General features: G+C 39.7%; 2 protein-coding genes across 5 annotated transcripts in view; both read left to right on the top strand.

The window, feature by feature from the left end:
• Positions 1–8,068: 8,068 nt before the first annotated feature.
• Set1 (SET domain containing 1) lies at positions 8,069–14,052 on the top strand. Of its 4 annotated transcripts, none has more exons than XM_017625931.1 (6): positions 8,069–8,221; positions 8,330–8,654; positions 8,710–8,959; positions 9,015–12,865; positions 12,928–13,552; positions 13,604–14,052. In XM_017625931.1, the coding sequence occupies exons 2-6, from the start codon at positions 8,359–8,361 to the stop codon at positions 13,775–13,777; spliced, it is 5,196 nt and encodes a 1,731-aa protein (XP_017481420.1). In that variant the 5' UTR covers positions 8,069–8,221; positions 8,330–8,358; the 3' UTR covers positions 13,778–14,052. The 4 variants fall into 4 exon arrangements, with proteins under 4 accessions (XP_017481420.1, XP_017481419.1, XP_017481417.1 ...); XM_017625930.1 differs by having other exon boundaries at positions 8,275–8,654; XM_017625928.1 differs by having other exon boundaries at positions 8,069–8,274.
• Positions 14,053–17,371: 3,319 nt separating this feature from the next.
• The window catches only part of LOC108370582 (uncharacterized), a 6,765-nt gene continuing 4,477 nt past the window's right edge, over positions 17,372–19,659 (top strand). The window contains exon 1 of the mRNA XM_017625926.1: positions 17,372–17,404. Coding sequence (XP_017481415.1) covers positions 17,372–17,404 — 33 coding nt within the window. The remainder of the gene's footprint in view (positions 17,405–19,659) is intronic.

The raw sequence follows: 19,659 nt of genomic DNA, 5'->3' as shown, positions 1-19,659 counted from the left end.
AGCGGAAGAGCGGGCATCAGCACGACAAACAAGAATACTCTCGCAAACAGACCGCACCCGCCGACAGGCGGACGGGCGGGCACAACAGCGAGAAAGGTAGGCACGCACCCGCTGATAAGCGGAGAGAGGGACACCACCAAGACAGGCGTACCGGCGAGACCGCACCCGCTGAAAAGTGGAAGAGTGGGCATGATCGCAGAGACGGTAAGAATAACGACGAAGGTAGGAGGGAAAGGGGGTCCGACGAAACCGCACCCGCTGCAAAGCGGAAGAGCGGGCAGTTAACACCCCAGACTCCCGATCCGAAGAAGCAACGGGGGCAGCTACCACCTCAGGCATCGGGACCCGGGGGTAGGCATTGGGAACCAACGTCCTCACGGGGTGGGGGAGGGCAGACGCCTAGCTGCTCTGACGCTCTTAGGGGCATCAGGGTGGCGGTACTGCCTAGAGACCACCCGGCGGAAGCGCTGAGTCCGGAGGAGCTGACTACCCTACAGGATGCCATAATGCATGAGGTATTTAAGGGGTGGTCGCACCCGCTGGCGTTCTGCGGAGTATACTTCCGTCCCGGCATGTTGCTAGTGGACTGTAAAGACGAGGGCACGGCAAAATGGCTAGAGGAGGCTGCACCGAAACTAGAAAGCTGTGGGGGGGGCGTATTGTGTGTCAAACGTGGCGATGACATCCCACCGATGCACAATATGTCCATCTTCCTGCCGAGAAGTGCTGACAAATCGTCAGATTATGCGTTTGGGCTGCTGAGGGCGCAAAACGTAGGGCTTAACACCCCTGCGTGGCGTGTCATTTCGAGCGCCATAGAGGACAACGGTCTACGTCTTAATGTAGGCATCGACGAAGATTCGTACTATAGCGTCAGAAGGGCCGGATACAAGCTGAACTACAGATTCAGCTTTGTCACAATGCTGCCCTGGCGACAGAAGGCAGCGGACGAGAAGGAGGGGGGCGAGGAGGAGAGCAAGGTAGATGGTAATCCCCCTGCTCCAACGGAGACAGGGAGCGCGTCGGCCCATCAGCCTAAACCTCAAACCCAACCTTCGAGTCCAGGAGGTACCGGTGAGCAGAGTTCGGCGGCTCTCATGCAGGGGCAAGTCCCCTCTACACAGGAGCTTCTGGAGGGTCTAGATATGAGGCGGATCGAACTCGACGGGAGAAGCGAGGGCGATCTACGGCTCTCGGACTTCGACGAGCAATGATGAGGCACCCACCGCCCTTGAAAGTAGCCCAGATCAACCTGCATCATGCGATTGCAGCCTCGGCTGTAATTGCAAGCAGGTTTTCGACGGACGATCTGGGCATATTACTTATTCAGGAGCCGTGGACTTACAGAGGCCAGGTAAGGGGCCTCAAAGGAGCAAGAAATAAGGTAATATGGGACCTCTCTGCTGAGAGGCCCAGAGCATGTGTAGTGCTTAAAAACAATATTGATTATTTTTGCATTACAGAGTTCCTAACACAAGATCTAGTGGCAGTGCAGGTGACGCTTAGGGTGGACGGAAGACCCAAGGACCTAGTCTTCGCTGCCGCTTATTTTCCAGGGGACACCAACAACATACCCCCGGTAGAGGTACTAAGACTGGTGACGCACTGCAGAAAGGCCCGACTTCCACTAATCCTCGGCGCTGATGCGAATGCTCACCACGTTGAGTGGGGAAGTTCCGACGTTAACAGAAGGGGTGAGTCGTTNGCGACCATCTGACTGGAAACTGGCCAGAAGTTTATTCACCCAGAATTCAGTCCGATGGGCGCTGGGCTCGTTCGAGCGATTCAAAGCCCCAGGAGTGGATGGCGTCCTGCCAGTCATGTTACAACAAGGTGGAGAAACCCTAACACTGCACCTGGTGGATATAATGAGGAGCTGCCTTGCGGAGGCTTACATTCCACAGCAGTGGCGTAGGGCGCGAGTAATCTTTATCCCGAAAGTGGGTAAAAGAGACTATTCGCTAGCGAAGTCATTCAGACCAATAAGTCTCACCTCCTTTGTCTTGAAGGCAATGGAGAAGATAGTGGACAACTATATCAGACATGACATTCTGAAGGCAACACCCCTACACCCCTGGCAGCATGCATACAGAGTTGGTAGGTCTACGGACACAGCCCTGTACCAACTGACTACGGAAATTCGGGAGGCCTTTGAATGTGAAGAAATAGTGCTATGTGTTTTCCTTTACATAGAGGGGGCGTTTGACAATAGGTCTCACTCGGGGGTGCGCATGGCTCTGGAGAGAAGAAAGGTACAGCCGGCGATCTGCAACTGGGTGGATAAGCTGCTGCACACGAGAATTGCTCAAACCGAAGTAGGGGACAGCGCGGTACAAATACAAACAAAAAAGGGCTGTCCTCAGGGGGGGCGGTCCTATCCCCCCTTCTATGGAGTTTAGTAGTGGATGAACTCCTTCAGCTTCTCTCTGACAATGGTATCCGCTGCCAAGGCTATGCGGACGATATAGTAATCATTGCCAGAGGGAAGTTTGAGAGCACCCTCTGCGACATCGTTCAAAAAGGCCTAAGATTAACAAGGGAATGGTGTGCCAAGTTAGGTCTGAGTATAAACCCAGCTAAAACCGCCATCGTCTCCTTCACTAGGAAAAGGGCCCTACCGGGCATGAGGGACATTACCTTGGATGGGGTCGTGGCCAATGTCGCCAGCGAAGTGAAGTACCTAGGACTAATCCTGGACACCAAACTTCTATGGAAGAAACATGTGGATGAGACCACTTTCAAGGCTACGAAAGCATTAATGGTGTGTAAGCGTCTATCGGAAAAATCCTGGGGTTGCAGCCCCAGGATCCTAAGATGGCTTTACACCATGATAGTACAGCCAATAGTGACATATGGGGCAGTGGCCTGGGTTTCAAGACCCACTCTGGCTACCGTGAGACAATCGCTCACTAAGCTACAACGACTGGCATGTGTATGCATAACGGGAGCGATGCGCACGTGTCCGATGACAGCGCTGGAAGTGGTCCTTGAACTCGAGCCCCTGTACATAACTATAGAACTGGCTGCCAAAAGAACTCTGCTTAATTTCACTAGAGAGGGTCATGGAAGAGGTAAGGTCATTTCCTCTAGGAACATGGCGAAGCTAGGGTCCTCGCTCCCGCTAGCCCTGCTTCCGAGGGATGACATATGTAGAACCATAAGGTTTGAAAAGAGGTTCAAAATTGAGTTAGGCAGTAAGACACCTGGATTGCTTCCTCCCTTGAGGGACTCCTTCAGGATAGTACACTGCAGTGGTACGCAGATGGCTCGAAGACCACGGAAGGAATAGGGGCTGGAATCTCCGGACCTAAGTCCAGGATCTCTATCCCGATGGGGAAATATCCGAGCATATTTCAGGCTGAAGTCTACGCCATCTACGTGTGTGCGGAGACCATAATTAATAGAGGATACCGTAATGAGAAGATTGTAATTCTCAGTCAGGCGGCACTCAAGGCTCTGTTATCCTTCGAAATTAAATCGTCTCTAGTCCTTGGGTGCATAGAGAGGCTCAACTCCCTTGGTATGCACAACAACGTCAAACTGGCGTGGGTGCCAGGCCATATGGGAATAGAGGGGAATGAAGCGGCGGACTGTCTCGCTAGAGAGGCGGCAGCCATTACTCCAATTGGCCCTGAGCCCTTCCTGGGAGTGGGTCTCAACACTATTAAGGAAAAGCTCAGGGAGGAGAGGTACAATATGAGGGACTCGAACTGGCAGAGTTCGGTAGGTATGCGACAGGCAAAAAGCCTGCTAGGAGGGTACAACAAGAGTAGATTCAAAAGTTTAATTAGCCTCCCAAAGGAGAGGCTGAGAATATTAACAGGTTTTCTTACAGGACACTGCAGACTGGGAGGGCATATGTATAAAATGGGATTACGATCGAGTGACCTTTGCCGATTCTGCGACGTCTCCAGTGAAACGTCTCTCCACATCCTCATTGAGTGTGATGCGGTCAGCAGAAGACGTGAGAGGAGTTTAGGTTCCATGTGACCACAGTTAGAGCACATTCACTCCTTATCCCCAAAGAAGCTCTGGGACTTCCTGGGGGATCTTGGCTTGGAGGAAGTATTGTGAAGAGTGGAGGGCACAATAGACCATTAGGTCGCAGTGCATACCTCATAATTTATCTATCTATCTAACATTTTACTCTGAATCTTTAGTACAATTTTGGGTATGTTCATATAATTTTTGTCAGATGAAGTGCAGCTTTCAAAGAATTTAATAATTAAATTAAATTTAATTTATTAATAATTTTAAATAGAAATTAATTATCCTTTGAAAGTGCAGCTCATTAACTAACAAAAAGTATATACAGTAGCTCAAACCAATGACCACGTGTTGATTTTTTTTAAATATCAGTAAAGTTTTTCGGGCTAAATTTTATTTATTTTTTTCTATAAAAACACCGTCAAACCTGTAACCAAAACCGCATAAATCACAGTTTTGAACTTCATTAAAAATTTTGGAAAATTCAACAAACTTTCATTAAAATTTCAGCTTTTTAATGTGAATCTCTGGAACCTTTTTTGGTATGCAGTTTTGTTGCCCATACAATTGTAGTCTAATCAAGTGCAAGTTTCTACCAGCTAAAAAAATCGCGTTGATTTTTGAGATTTTTTTAGGCTACTTTTTCGGTTTTTTTATAACAAGTGCAATTTACCAAACCTGGCGTTGATTTTTTTGAAATTTTGTTGCTAACGGTCTCCCGCGCTTTATTTCATAAGAAATAAATAATTCTCAAAAATCATCGGGATTTTTTAGCTGGTTGAAACTTGCACTTGATTAGACTAAATAGAACTGTATGGGCAACAAAACTGCATACTAAAAAGGTTCTAAAGATTCACATTAAAAAGTTGAAATTTTAATGAAAATTTGTTGAATTTTCCTAAATTTTTAATAAAGTTCATAACTGTGATTTATGCGGTTTTGGTTAAAGCTTTGACGGTGTTTTTAAAGATAAAAATAAATAAAATTTAGCTCGGAAAAACTTGACTAATATTTAAAAAAATCAACACGTGGTCATTGGTTTGAGCCACTGTATATAATTTTTGTTAGTTAATGAGCTGCACTTTCATAGAATTATTAGTCTCTATTTAAAAATGATGAAATTCCATTTCTTAATTCTTTGGTATCATTGGCTATCTCCCTCAGTGTGTCAGATTTGTCTTTCTGTATCTTCATCCACTCTTTTTAATTTTCCTCACTCCTCTGTATATGTTGGCTTATCTCCGCTGACAACACATCAAATATCAAACTGAGCTTCTAGGCATTGGTGATGATGGCGGTGGTGGCGGTGTGGGGAGCGGTGTGGTTGGCAGAGGAGTAAGAGGTGATGACAGCGGCGGTGACGGTGTAGGCAGCGGTGTGGTTGGCACAGCAGGAAGAGGTAATGCCAGTGGTGAGGAAAATGTTGGGCTTAGTGATGACGGCAATACTGGGGTAAGTGGTGATGGCTGGGATGCTATATCGGCTTCTGTTTAAAAGAAAAAAAAAAAAAAAGAATGAAATTTATAAAATCAGCATTAAATAAATACATATGTACATATGTGCTTGTATCGAAGTTAAAAAGATAGGGTACGGTTTAGTTATTTGTACAACAATTTTGGGTTGCTGTGCAAAACGCGTGACCCGAATGAAAAAAACCGAGCTGAGCTGTCAAACACAAAAAGTATCCACGTATTATCTCTGCAAAAGGTGTTCAGCCCCTCTTCTCCGGCAACACAGAAAGAAGAATTGTACTTAGTGAGGATTATAATTCTTTTGCAAAAAAGCCCAATTTCCCCTATGTTTAAACAGCTCCCAAGTGGTCTGTGGGGGGATGGGTTACTTTTAGTAAAGCGCTTTCCATCCTCTTTCGTTTAGGGGGGTTTGGGGTGCTCCACCACAAAATCGTTTTACAAATAACTAAAAATTTCCCAAAAGATTTTTTCATTTTCAATAGTGAACATTTTTTAAGTGGATAAAACTTCTATTAACACTACTGAAATCAATTTAATGGGGAAACATTTTCATTCTCTACTTAAGTTTTAAGTTTACCTTCGCACTTAAACATGCGATTAAACGGGCTGTTCTAGCAAGTACGATTTTTTATTCGCAGACGCGTCACTCTGCTACAAAACAAATATCTCCACTAAAAATACAACCCGGCTTTTACTAAGGCACAATCCAAAAACGCATACATACCGCTGATGTTTTCAAGCGTCAGCTCGCAAAACATATTGGCCTTAAAGCCAATTTCTCTTTTCTATAAACGAATTAATTTTTATGGTTTTCAATATTATTCCTATATTTCTTCTTACCTGTAGCTTTGCATGAAGTTCGCCAACTTCATTTGCACATTCTGTAGTTGTGGCCCAACTTTGCTAGCTCGTTCGCCATCTCCGCATAGTTGTGGCCATTCTTCTGCGTGCCCAAGCCAGTCTCCTCTTTCTCGGTTTTGGAGCTAATCGAAATGAAATACATACATATGTGTTTTTAATAAACATTGCACATAACCATTCGTGTTTATTTACTCACCATTCATATTATTCTGCATTCTGCCGTTAAAATTTAATTTTTTGGTTTTTGCTGTTTGCCGGTTGCAAAAAGAAAATAATAAATTTATGTCAAACAGCGATTGTCATGTAACACTGAACACACCAAAACTAAGAAAACGAACTTACCTAACATAGTTGCATTGGGGTTTTTACTCGATTAAACATTCAATTAATTACCAATCTGGCAATTAAGAATTTAAATTTTGTATGGCAAATCGATCTTAATTAGTGCATTAACTGACAAAGCTTGGATAATTGCTCGATTGACTGCCTGTCTGAAAATAGTATAACGTTCCTAATATACAGTTTTTAAGGGCCGGTTACTCAATGTCTGGTTAACACTAATCTCCGGTTAAACATAGTTATCGACGTTACCGACGCCCTATTGTATGCATGGAGTCGAAGACGTCGATAAAGATGTTTAACCGCAGATCAGTGTTAACCAGACATTGAGTAACCGGCCCCAAATCAGAGAAATGTACGTATTCTGCACTTAGTGGAATTGTTCCCAGCTTCTACGTACTTTGAACTTCAATAACAAAAGTAATTATTATTTCCCGCACGCAAAAATTCAACCGTTATGATCAGGACTAAAACCCCTATCGATCCTAATACAAATTTTTTAAATTGGGAGTTCTAGGTATTCTACATTTAAGCCAAAAATGTGAATGTATTGCTATTATATCTGCAAAATTGACTTGTGTAGACCCCAAGTACGCGACCATAAAGAAATCTGTTTTTTATTTGCAGACGTAGCACCTTCATTGTGGCGTATTTTAAAGTAATTTAAGTACACCATTTCCTTTGCATACTTCTCTGGCATTGACGTACAAGTAACCATCCTGACGCGGATATAAGAAACTAAATTTTAATTTTAATCCGGCTGTAATGGGCTGTTTTTGCTTACGCGTAAAAGCACATTTAGCGCATTTAGCTCTAAATGCTACTGTAAATGTACATTTATCCATACAAAATTCGTAACCCAAATGTCACTAAATGCAACTCCATTTTTGCAATTTTCACGATTCGATGAGAAAAAGTGGCTACATTGCTTTTTCGCGTATTCAGTGTCTATTTTACATTATTTGGATAAAGAAAAGTTACGCAAATTCAACATCGATGTGATGCTGATTGAAATCTGGATCAATTCGTGATCAACTCTGTTCGTTTTGTTTCCCAATTAAGTGAGGAAAATTTAATTGACAGCACCGACAAATGAATATATACACAAAAAAATTTTCTGTTATGGTTAAAAAAATTCAAGTTTTTGTATTGAATTTTTGGTTTAAAATTTTTTTTGCGATAGCATGAACACTCTTCGAAAACATATGTTCGAAGGTGCTAAATGTTGCATTATAAATGGAGCAAAAACGCTGCATAATTCTATTTTTGCTCACATTTTATATGGAAGGGAACCACTGTTTGGAGTGGGAAGTGCGTATTATCGATGATTTAGAAACATCGATGCATATCTTGCATTCCTAGCTATGTATCGAATAGCAGATTTCGATCCCAGATATATCGATATTTTTTTCAAATATCTAATTTTGGAGAGAATTTCACTTGTGGTGAATGCAGTGGTTCATTTCCCATTTGCTTAAAATTTTTAAGAGTTTCTAGCTGATTTCATAGGTTGGGATTTCAATTGATGTTTGCAAATAATTTTTGGATTCTGTTAATATATTGTAAGAAGAACTCAAGTACAGCACATCGAAGCTAATGGACAAACTTTAATTAGGTGTTAAGTACATTACAGATATGGGTTTTCTGAACATACTGAAATTTTTTCATAGTATTTTGATCAAGATAAACGTATAGTATAATGGATGGAAAAATGTATTGTAATATTCCACCACATTTATCCGTCGCCGGAAATGGTGAGCAAGGTAGCTTTGGTGGTAAAAGCGCCGGAACTCAATTGACTGTTCCAAAGTGCCAACGAAATTTCAAGCTGCTCTCAGACCCAGCATTGGTAAAAGGTGCAAGCAAGTTATATCGTTACGACGGAGTAACGTCGAACGAACAAACATATTCATCTGTAATACCAAGAGATCCTCGAAATCCGATTGTTCGCCTTCGTGCCAAACCAGTCGACCCAATGATTCTCATAGTTCCACGGTAAAAAAAAAAAAATTGTTAAAATTTATTAATGGAAAAAATATGTGTTTTTCAGTTTAATAATTGACCAAAATTACGTTGGGGAACCTCCATCTATCGAAATTACTATAACAAATTTGAATGACAACATAGACAGACAATTTTTAGCTGGGATGCTGAATAAATGTGGTCTTTACGATGAGCTTCTAATTTATCATCACCCAACAACTAACAAACACCTTGGTGTTGCACGAATCGTGTTCGAAAACGTAAAAGCTGCCCGAATATGTATCGAAAAATACAATCAAAAATCGGTTATGGGAAAGGTGCTTAAAACATATATAAACTATTTTAAATTAAAAAGCAATTGTCTCTTTTTAGGTTTTAAGAGTTTTCCTTGACCCTTTTGGAACAATATGTAAACAGACAGTAGAATATCTAACATCACAAAAATCAAGTCAAGGTTCTAAAGTAGGTCATCCAGTTAGCGTATTTAAACCCCAGCCAAGTAGCGGAACACTTCATAACACTTCAACACATGAAAATTTAGAACCTCACCATGCATATAAAACTGAAGATGTTATTAATTCGGCCAAGTTACCTGTTTTTCAAACTTTCCGAAATGATCGAGACTATCCCCCAGATTATGGTCAAACGTTTAGGAGACATGTAGGGGAGGAATATCATCATCGGGATTCTAGGGAAAAGGAACGAAATCGGGAAAAATATTCGTCTTTAAAATATGAACGCACAAATCATCATTATAATAGACCAGAACGTGAGAGAGATGTTTCTTTAGAAATAAATAGAGACCGAGGAAATAGGCGCGATCGAGAACGTGATAGAGAGTACCACAAATCACGGCATCGGGAGAGAGATCGGGAGAAACGTAAGGTTCACGATACATCCTCTGAACGCGATTACCATAAAAAAAAAGCCGAACGAAGTGATATTGATCGTGATAGAAATAAAACCCATAAGAAACTTACAATCCCATTAGTAAGAGGATATGAAGGGCAGGATAATTATATTTCCAAGTTACATCAAGTGGATATGTATTATTTGCATAATCTTGGATCTTCAGTTCCACACCATTCTGTACAAAATTTGGGATCGTCAAATGCTATCTCGGAACAAAATTATGGGTATTCTTCTTATGGCTATACACAAGACTCTTCTCAAAACTCTTGGAATGGGCAAAGAAATTGGAGTGCTCCACCACCACAAGAATATCCTAAAATCGAAATTCCGCCCCCTCCTCCCGATAAAACACCGAATTGGGACGACCCGGAACCTCCGCCTCCTGGGCAATCCAGTCCTGAACAATTTGTAGAGTCCAAAAAATTTAACAAGCCATCTCCCTCGTCTAATAACGAAGCACAGGAAGTTTTAATATCAGTAGATACAGGTGATGTAAATGAATTAGGAAATGTTGACTTGGATACTCGGATAGAAATGATGTTTAAAAGGAAATCTTTTGGAAATGCACCCCCGTTCCTTCAAATCGATAGCAGTGAATCAGAAGTTGAAAATTGTAAAATGAAGATGGATGAAGTCGAAATTAGATCAGACAACAAATTGAAGAAAAGCAAATCTTCCGGACATACAAAGAAAAATTTAAAAAAATCACTTCAACAAAATGATGCAAGTGATATTTCATCAAGTGATGATGAAATCCTTCTGAAAAAGGAATCATCAAGTCCAAACTTAACAGGCAGAGATGAAGATCGCATGTCTTTATCAAGCCTGTCATCTCATGATGGTGCCCAGTGTTGTAAAATACAAACTCAACCAAGTGTGGTCTTACAAAAAAAATTGGGTTTATCGGAGTCAGTCTTGAAGTCAAATTTTACATCTCATTCTTATTCAAGTAATGAGAATGAGTATTACAAACCGAATTTGAATTATTCATTACAACTTTATGTCGATCCATCGACACCACATACTTTTCCAAACCCGGCATACATGCATTCAACTTACATGCCTGGTTTTGGAAGCATGACATACGGCTCATTATATAACGAAGAATTTGGTCAGTATTATCAAACATTGGCTAGTGATAATTACCGGACGTTTTCCAATTACGTCTACCATCAAAACGATCCTTTTAAGAAACAAATAGACGCGGTTGTGGAGCGCGTGAGCAATGAATTGAAGCAGATACTTAAGCGCGATTTTAATAAAAAAATGATAGAAAATACAGCTTACAAAAATTTCGAGTCGTGGTGGGATGACCAAATGCAAAAGAGCCGACACAAAGAAAGAAATTCAGTTGTGAACAACAAGTTTTCTACTTCTTGCAAAACATCAACATCAATTCGCACTGATAAAGCTCCAGATATAAATCAGTTAATTAATAGTCAATGCGATATGTCTGATTTGCGTTCTTTTCCTAGCCTCGGTATACGGGCATCGATTCCAAAATTACCATCATTTCGTCGTATTCGAAAAGAGTCCATTCAACAAGCTAAGATCGATTATGAGAAACATTTAAGTGATCAAGATGAAATGGTTCAATGCTCTGATTCTGAAAAGGATTATGCTAATTCAGGTAACCACGCGGTTCGTGACAAAAGTGAAAAGATAATTGCGGTTTCAGATCTTTTGTCGAAATCTAATCGAAAAACGAGCTCGTCTAGTTTTTCATCTACAGCATCTGAAGGCAGTAGCGATGAGGGGCAGACAAGCGATGAAAGCGCAGGGTCTGAGGATGACTTTGTTTCATGTTCAGAAAATGATTCTAATCGTGAAAATGAGAAGTGCAATCCACAAACACTGGACGTAAATTCTTGGAAAGATGAGAGTAATACAAAGAACAAAAAGAAAAACTATATTTATTCAGATAGTGATGACGAACAGAATATTTGTAAGAAAAACGTTGGGCAAAACGAAAGTGAAGAACTACCACAACAACAACAAAGAGATGTTGAAATACATGTCGACTTTTCTGTTACGACTGATTTAGAAGACATTAGCAAAGATAGTACCATAAATGGGATAGAAAACAATGCTGAAAATTCAAGCGTCAACCCTATAAACGATGCGTCGACATTTAATGTAGTCCATGATAGTGACATTAAAAAGTCAATAAAAAGCATATCAAATTTTGAATATGACCGAATATATAGTGACTCGGAAGAAGAGCGAGAGTATCAAGAACGACGCCGACGTAATACTGAGTACATGGCTCAAATAGAACGAGAGTTTCTCGAAGAACAGGCCCTTAAAAAGTTGCAAAGTCAAGAAGAGGCGTTACCAGCAGTTGAAAACAGTAAATCAGCTCTCATAAAGGATGTTTCAGTGTTTTCGAATCAATTGGAACAAGATAATGTTAAGGTGACTAAAATAGTTCAAAATCATTCAGTATCCAAGAAAAAAATAGAGGATTATGGAAATGTGGCTGACCAGCAGAATGAAACCTTTAAGGAGAGACGAGATTTCGTAGTCGTTTCTGCAAAAACTAAGAATGAGATAAAATATAAAAAGAAAACGGAGACTAAAAGAAAAAATCAACTCGTAACTACAAGTAATTCTTTAAATACTGCCATAATATTAGACAAAGTATGTACTGAAGCGGAGGTCAAACTCCAAAATGGATTTGATGAGAAAAACTGTAGTAAATTAGATCGTGAAAGCTTTCTAACTATTCAAGAGTCCAATGACTATTGCTATGACTTAAAAATGTCACCATCTTCTGATGGTGGTTCAAGCCAAGCAAGTCAAGCTAGTCAAGTTGCCCTAGAGCATTGTTATTCATTGCCTCCACATGCTGATACTTCAAGAGGGTACAACCTGGAACAAAGCCGTCAGTCTAAATCTGAGAATGTTACGGGAAAGAAAAACTTGGCACATGACCATGGCGGGTATGCGAATCCTAATTCTTCAGAAAATACCACAGGACTTTTTGTGGCGGAAGCACTAGCATCCCAAAGTCTCAATGAAAAGCCTGGACCTGGACGTCCAAAAAAGGAATCTACAGGAAGTCGAAAGAAGTATAGCTCGGTTCAAAATTCGTATACTTTGAATGCCAACAAAGGGTCAATCCCTAGAAATATTTTAGTACAAAACTTGGCTTCCGAAACTAATTTTATTCCTTTGGAGATATTTAAAGCTCGTGATGCTACTGATGAGATAATGGTACTATACGAATTTCTCACAAAAGGAATAGATTTAGAAGACATCGAGTATATCCGAAAGAGTTACGAGATCCATCTTCAAGAAGACACCTATGGGTAATTTAATAGATGTTATAAAAATTTAATAATCCACATATGAAACATTATGCTGCTTACAGGTTTTGGTTGAATAATACTCATTGGGTTGATCACTGCGTAACTGATCGTTCATTTATCCCACCACCCACAAAAAAGCGAAAAAAGGAAGATGAACTGAAGCGGCACAAAACTGGGTGTGCCCGCACCGAGGGTTATTACAAATTAGATGTTAGAGAGAAGGCTAAACACAAATATCATCATGCGAAATCTAGTATAGATAACGCCTTAATGCCTGATCGCCCCGATGATCAATTACAGCAAACACACAATAAGTTGATATCTAAAATGCAAGGAATTTCACGCGAAGCTCGATCAAATCAACGACGTTTGCTTACAGCATTTGGTTCAATTGGAGAATCTGAATTGTTAAAATTTAATCAGTTGAAATTTAGAAAAAAGCAACTTAAATTCGCGAAGTCGGCCATTCATGACTGGGGCTTGTTCGCGATGGAGCCTATTGCTGCAGATGAAATGGTTATAGAGTATGTGGGACAAATGATACGCCCAATAGTTGCTGATTTGCGGGAGACCAAATATGAAGCGATCGGAATCGGTAGTTCATATTTATTTAGGATTGATATGGAAACAATTATCGATGCCACAAAATGCGGTAATTTAGCGCGCTTTATTAATCACAGTTGTAATGTAAGTATATATAAGTACACCTACTTTGTCTTGATATTATTTTTTCTACAGCCAAACTGCTATGCTAAAGTGATTACAATTGAGTCTGAAAAGAAAATTGTGATTTATTCCAAGCAACCAATAGGAGTAAACGAAGAAATAACGTACGATTATAAATTTCCATTAGAAGACGAGAAAATTCCTTGCTTATGTGGAGCGCAGGGTTGCCGAGGGACTCTCAATTAATTGCATTATTTTAATTTTTAAAATTACCTCATTAAGTAAGTATATGTAAAAATTTATGTAATTTGGTCTAGAACCACTATTATTTGTAAATTTGGCAAACTGTTTCTTACAGCACTTGCTATTGCTAAAAATCTTGTTCCTTAACGATACATAAATTCGTTTATTGGTTTTCGTGACAGTTACAATTCTACTCATGAGAAAATTTTATTTGTAAGGAAAGTTGTATAAATTATAAATATTAAAATTGGGTTTGTCAGTGACGCCTCTAAAGTGTAGTTCAGTTGTTTCAGTGATTATTTTATTTTCTGGAATATACAATAATAGTCCCAACTCGAAATACTAAACCAAAATAAATGAGATTTGTGCATTTTTCGCAGCAAGGCATGATACAATAGTTGTGTTCGTTTGGAAAAGCCAGTAAGAATTAGGCAGTAACAAAATTCAGAGAATAAGGTATCTCACTCTCCCAAAGAGAGAAACTTACAAAGTTTAGCGCGAATAGGACCTATACGTATATTTCTTACAGGTCTATTCTGCGCTGGTAATACAAAGTTTGTAACCGATAAATAAAGTTCCTGTGAAACCCTTTTCGCATTCTGTGTACTCTTGTAACCGGTAAATTTTGTTACCAGCTCATAAACTGGTAACAAATTATTGCCCCCTGAAATATGCAATGCCAGGATTTGCACAATTCTTCATAGAATTACTGAATATTTTAACTGCATTACCAACGTACCTAGGATCGCGGTGACAAGAACTGGTAAAATTTTTTGGTAATACAATTTTCCTGTTACAAAATCTTCGGTAACGTACAGAATAGACCTGTTATTCCGACTTTCTTCAACATATGCTTGAATTTTTTTTGCATTTGTCACTGACAACTTTTTCAGCCGAGTACCTTTTAAATCATCTTTCATTAGTAAATCGCGACAAGATTGTTCATTTTTACATTTAACGAACTTGTTGTTGTTGTTGAAAAAATGTAACCTGTGACCCAAGGAAATTTCAAAATTGTGCTCAAGCGCAAGTTTTAAAAGTTTTTTGTTCAAACGAACGAAANCATTAGTAAATCGCGACAAGATTGTTCATTTTTACATTTAACGAACTTGTTGTTGTTGTTGAAAAAATGTAACCTGTGACCCAAGGAAATTTCAAAATTGTGCTCAAGCGCAAGTTTTAAAAGTTTTTTGGTAACTATTGGTAACAACTTGTACAAGTTTTTTGCATAGCGAATAGAACTAATTATTTAAAGGTAGCTACACTTCTTCTTAGTCGCAATTACTCCCATTTGACGTAAACAGTTTGTGGCACTTTCTTTCAAATTGAAGCTACCGTATTCTTTGAAGATTCAAAAATTGGTTGTTTACTAAAAAAAAAATAAAATAAAATAAATACAAGGCGAATTTATATATTAACTATTAGGCCCGAGCAGACGTTGTCCATTCCTACGACAGCCGGTTCTACGTACCGAAATGACTCGGGTTTTACCTGACCAAGGGCTGTTGTTTCGGCGATCTAACCCCGTTTAGGTCGGCGAAATCCATCAAACGTTGCTCGATTCTAGGGCTACATCTTCTCCGTACCCTTCTGCTCAGGGCTGGTATTGAGTCAAACCCAGGGCCAGAAATTTACACCTGCTGCGTATGCCAGAGACGACTGCATACAAACTCCACCTCGGTCAGGTGCAATGCCTGTGATGGGTGGAGTCACCTTCGTAACTACTCGGGACTACGTACGCACCGGCAATGGACCACGAGGTTCGAGGATGCAACGTGCACCGTCGAGATCGCGAGCGAGATAATGGTGGAGGTTTAGCGTTCATCACGCACCATACCGTGCAGTATCGTCTTATTGAAGCAGACATCGACCGCAGGGATACTATCCTAGAATGTCGGTATTGCTATCCGGTCAGGCGATGTTGAGCTCGTAATATTTAACGAATACGTACCCCCTGTCACCATCTACCCGGCAGGATATCACCCTGAAATAGGTGCACTACTCAGAGGTGAAAACCGTACGGTAGTTGGTGACTTTAACGCGCACCACGATCTTTGGCACTCAAGCCTGCCAAATAATCCTAGGGGAAGTAAGCCAGACCGTCGTTGCGCGCAGACGTGTTTTTCGTTGCTCTGTGTTTTGAATTTGCTCTTCGTTCTGATATCGCGATGACTAAGTGCATAAACTGTGACAAGCAAATCGTAAAAGATGACTTTATCTCTTGCGGTGTCTGTGGGCAAAAAGTGCATTTAAAATGCTCTAACCTAAACTCTAACTGCCTAAATCTTGTAAAAGTAAACGTGAATATTATGTTTAGATGTGATATCTGCGTTAATTGCACTATTCCTATGTGCCTCTCTAAATTTGAAAAAGTGTGCTCTTCATTAGCTGAAATTCAGAAAGTGCTTGCGGGTGTTAAGAACAATGACAAGTCTATGTTGAAGTCTATGAATATTGATGCAAGTACGCGCTCACGATCAAAGGGCATTGACCCGCCTACCAAAAGCAATTCGTCTAATTTGTCAAAAAGCATTAGCATTTGTTCTCAGCCCAAGCGGACAGTGCAAGGTGCTGATGCTGATACTGCTGCTGCGTTATCGTCGATTATGCGCATTTCTCCTGCTTCTTTGAGTGCCGATCTTACAGATGTTATTGCCATTAATACTCTCGCTGAGCTATTGTTGTAGGCCATTGCTGATCTCTCGGCTGCTCTGCCAGCTGAGCGTACAGCCTCTACTGCGGAGCTCTCGCCTGCTATGTCAGCAAAGCGCATGACCCTTGTAGTTCTGCTACCATTGCCAACAATAATACGGAGTCGTCTTTGCTACCTGCTGAGTCTGCTGATGTACGCTCTGATGAAGTTGTTATTATAGATCAGGGATGGGCAGGTTTTTGGCTCTTTAAGCAGTCAATNGATAGTTACTAACTTCAAATCGATATATCTCGATTCCTAGACGTGACCCTTAATGATTGATATTAAGTTGCGAAACCAGGAACAGGTAGTGATTTTTTGCACACTCTTTTTCAGTGCGTTTCTGAGTTTGTCCTTGAGACCAANGCGTTGGTTTGACAGAACGCACGTTAAAAGTATACTTGCTACAATGAACGCTTGGCAGCGAATGCTTGGGCCACTAAATTAACATACTAACGACAGATAAATTAATATTTCATATCAATAATTGCATTAAAAACGATATTTCTTGCCGCACTTGATTAAAAAGGAAAAATTGTATTTATTTGCACAGCTGACGAGCGACATACGCGAAAAGATGAGAGTTGGCCATCTTTTTGCTTTGTTTTGGCGCGTTGCTNTGTCCTTGAGACCAACAAATGTATATTATTTACACACTCGTAAACATTTTTGCGGTTGCCCATCAAAGGATAGCTTTTGCGTACAGCGTACGACCAATTGATTTTTTGTTTGTTTTCTAAGTGATCANAATTTTGGCTATGTGGACGGCTGCATTTGAATTCATGTATTCAAAGTCAGCTGTTGAAGCAACGCCAACGCAACGCCAAAGTTCTATGTGGACGGGTCTTAACAGTCAACAGCATCTCTCAAAAACGAAAATAATTATCATATATACATGAGCCGTGATGGCCACTACCACAAACAAGCACGAGCTAAAAGTGAGCCAGTGGTAGTGTGCCAAATTCAGTTTCATCCTCAAGGTTGCCACAAAATTTATTAAATTTATTACCAAAATAAAAAAATTACCAAACTCAGAAAAATTTTCTTTATTCGTATGTAGATAATTTTTTTTGGCGGCGGCCGAGCTTAGATTTTTCGAGCGACAGATAAGGTTTTCCCCCTTTTTTTGTGACAAACCCCAAAATTTNCTAATTTTAGTGGGTTCATAAGAAATAGAACAGATAATATTATGCGAAGTCAAGGTGGAAAGAATACAGAGGTGGCGCCGATGACGATACCGCTACTCGGCTCTCAGTGATTTTGACAGAATCAGCTGTTTTGGTGACGTCATAGTAGAGAAGACAGCAGTAGTGATGTGCTCAGTCAATACTTTCAAGTATTGATCGATATTCGGTAACGATTTAAAATGTATCCAATACTCTCGATACTCGGTACCAAAACATTTAGATTTCAAATAAAAGCGCACACAGGCCAAAGATATGGAAAAAAACGGCTCAGGGGAGACTCGCCAATAGAGCCAATAGAGCTTTTAACACTGATTCAAATGAAATATGTATATATGTCGGTTCCATGCCATAACGCAGAGAAACTCTCNAAATATCTTTTTAAAAGAGAGTTTAATTTAAAAATTTGTAAATCTTTATTTTTACAAATTATATGAAAAATACGTAGCTGAACTGGGGCGCAAAGGAGANGGCCTAGGGGCAGATTCTATAACCAGTTAGCGACAATTTTCGAATCGGTATCGGGTTTGTTGACCTATGATATGAAATATTGTTACACCAACAAGTACGATATCGATCCGAAACTTGTCGCTAACTGGTTAGAACTCCCTCCTGAAAAGCTTCATCAGCACATCACTAGTCGCCCTCATTCTCGCCGCTCTCAGTTGTCAACTCTACGATGACGTCACGCTAAAATTACTCTCACGAATTCTGCTGCAATCGGCGCAATCTTGTATTCTATCATTCTTGATGCGAAGTGATAAGTAACCCTAATGAGAGCAACCGACCATATGACAGCTCTTCTGCTTTGTTACTTGAATACAAAAATGTCTTGCGAGAAATAAGTATGTACATACATACTTTGCTTGAAAATGCTTTTGGTGGCAGGTAATGATTTGACGTGGTTGCATCCAAATGAATTTTTAAATTTTTAATTTGAGTTTTTATGTATGTACATATCATACCTATCGCTCATTTACTTCAATACTATCTTAAATTAAAAAAACTAAAAACTCGAGAAAAACGGTTTTAAAGTTTTAATTTACATATATCTACATCCATGGTAAAAATTAAAACATATTTTGTTCTAGTGAGCTACTGATAATCGTTACAGCTTTGAAATTTTTACACATCATAGGAAAGAGGTAACGTTCATTCTTAACACGATTTTTGGTTTTTTTGGATTATGATACTTTTCTAGTAAATGAGCGATATGGGTACAGATGCGTGCAACTAATTAGCAACGAAATTCAAAACGACGAATTTTCATTTAAAATATAATTCAATCTATAACAGAAACCACAATAACAAAAGTTGCAAAGCTTGCACAAATTGCAAAAAAAATAATCAAACTTAAAAAAATCGTCATCAAAATTTCAAAATTTTTAATTAGAATATATAGAAAATGTTGGGGTATGCAGTTTTGTAGCCCATTCAATTTTAGTATAATAAAGTGGAAGTTTCAAGTCGCTAAAAATTACCGTTGATTTTTTAGAATTTTTTTGTCGAGGGTGTTGCGGATTTTTTTCCATGTAAAAAAAATTTTTGATCATGTGTTATTGATGACGATTTTTTTAAGTTTGATTAATTTTTTTGCAATTTGTGCAAGCTCCGCAACTTTTGTTATTGTGGTTTCTGATATAGATTGAATTATATTTTAAATGAAAATTATTAAAAATAAATAAATAAACATAATTTGCAAGCAATATCGTTTTGAATTTCGTTGCTAATTAGTTGCACGCATCTGTATATATGTATTTATGTGTTTTTATTGAAGCCCGATAATTTAAAATTTTTATTTTAGTTCTCGTAATTTCCTTCTAGGTTGCACATGCGGAGCAGTTTTCTTGTTCTCACCAACACAGTCACAGTTTAACTTTTGGCGACCACAAATATGCATATGTTCTCATTCTCTTTTAATGTTTGCATTAGTAATGAGAGTCGGAGTACAATCTGTTTTATGACACTCTTCTTCCCCCTTCATGCTGGCTCTTGATGCCCCCCTCATC

Source organism: Rhagoletis zephyria, unplaced genomic scaffold (assembly GCF_001687245.7).
Source record: "Rhagoletis zephyria isolate East Lansing unplaced genomic scaffold, Rhagoletis_zephyria_1.1 Rzeph_scaffold_04328, whole genome shotgun sequence".
Classification (NCBI taxonomy): Eukaryota; Metazoa; Arthropoda; class Insecta; order Diptera; family Tephritidae; genus Rhagoletis; species Rhagoletis zephyria.
The sequence above is the reverse complement of the archived record's forward strand: the minus strand, read 5'-3'. Positions and strand labels throughout refer to the sequence as shown.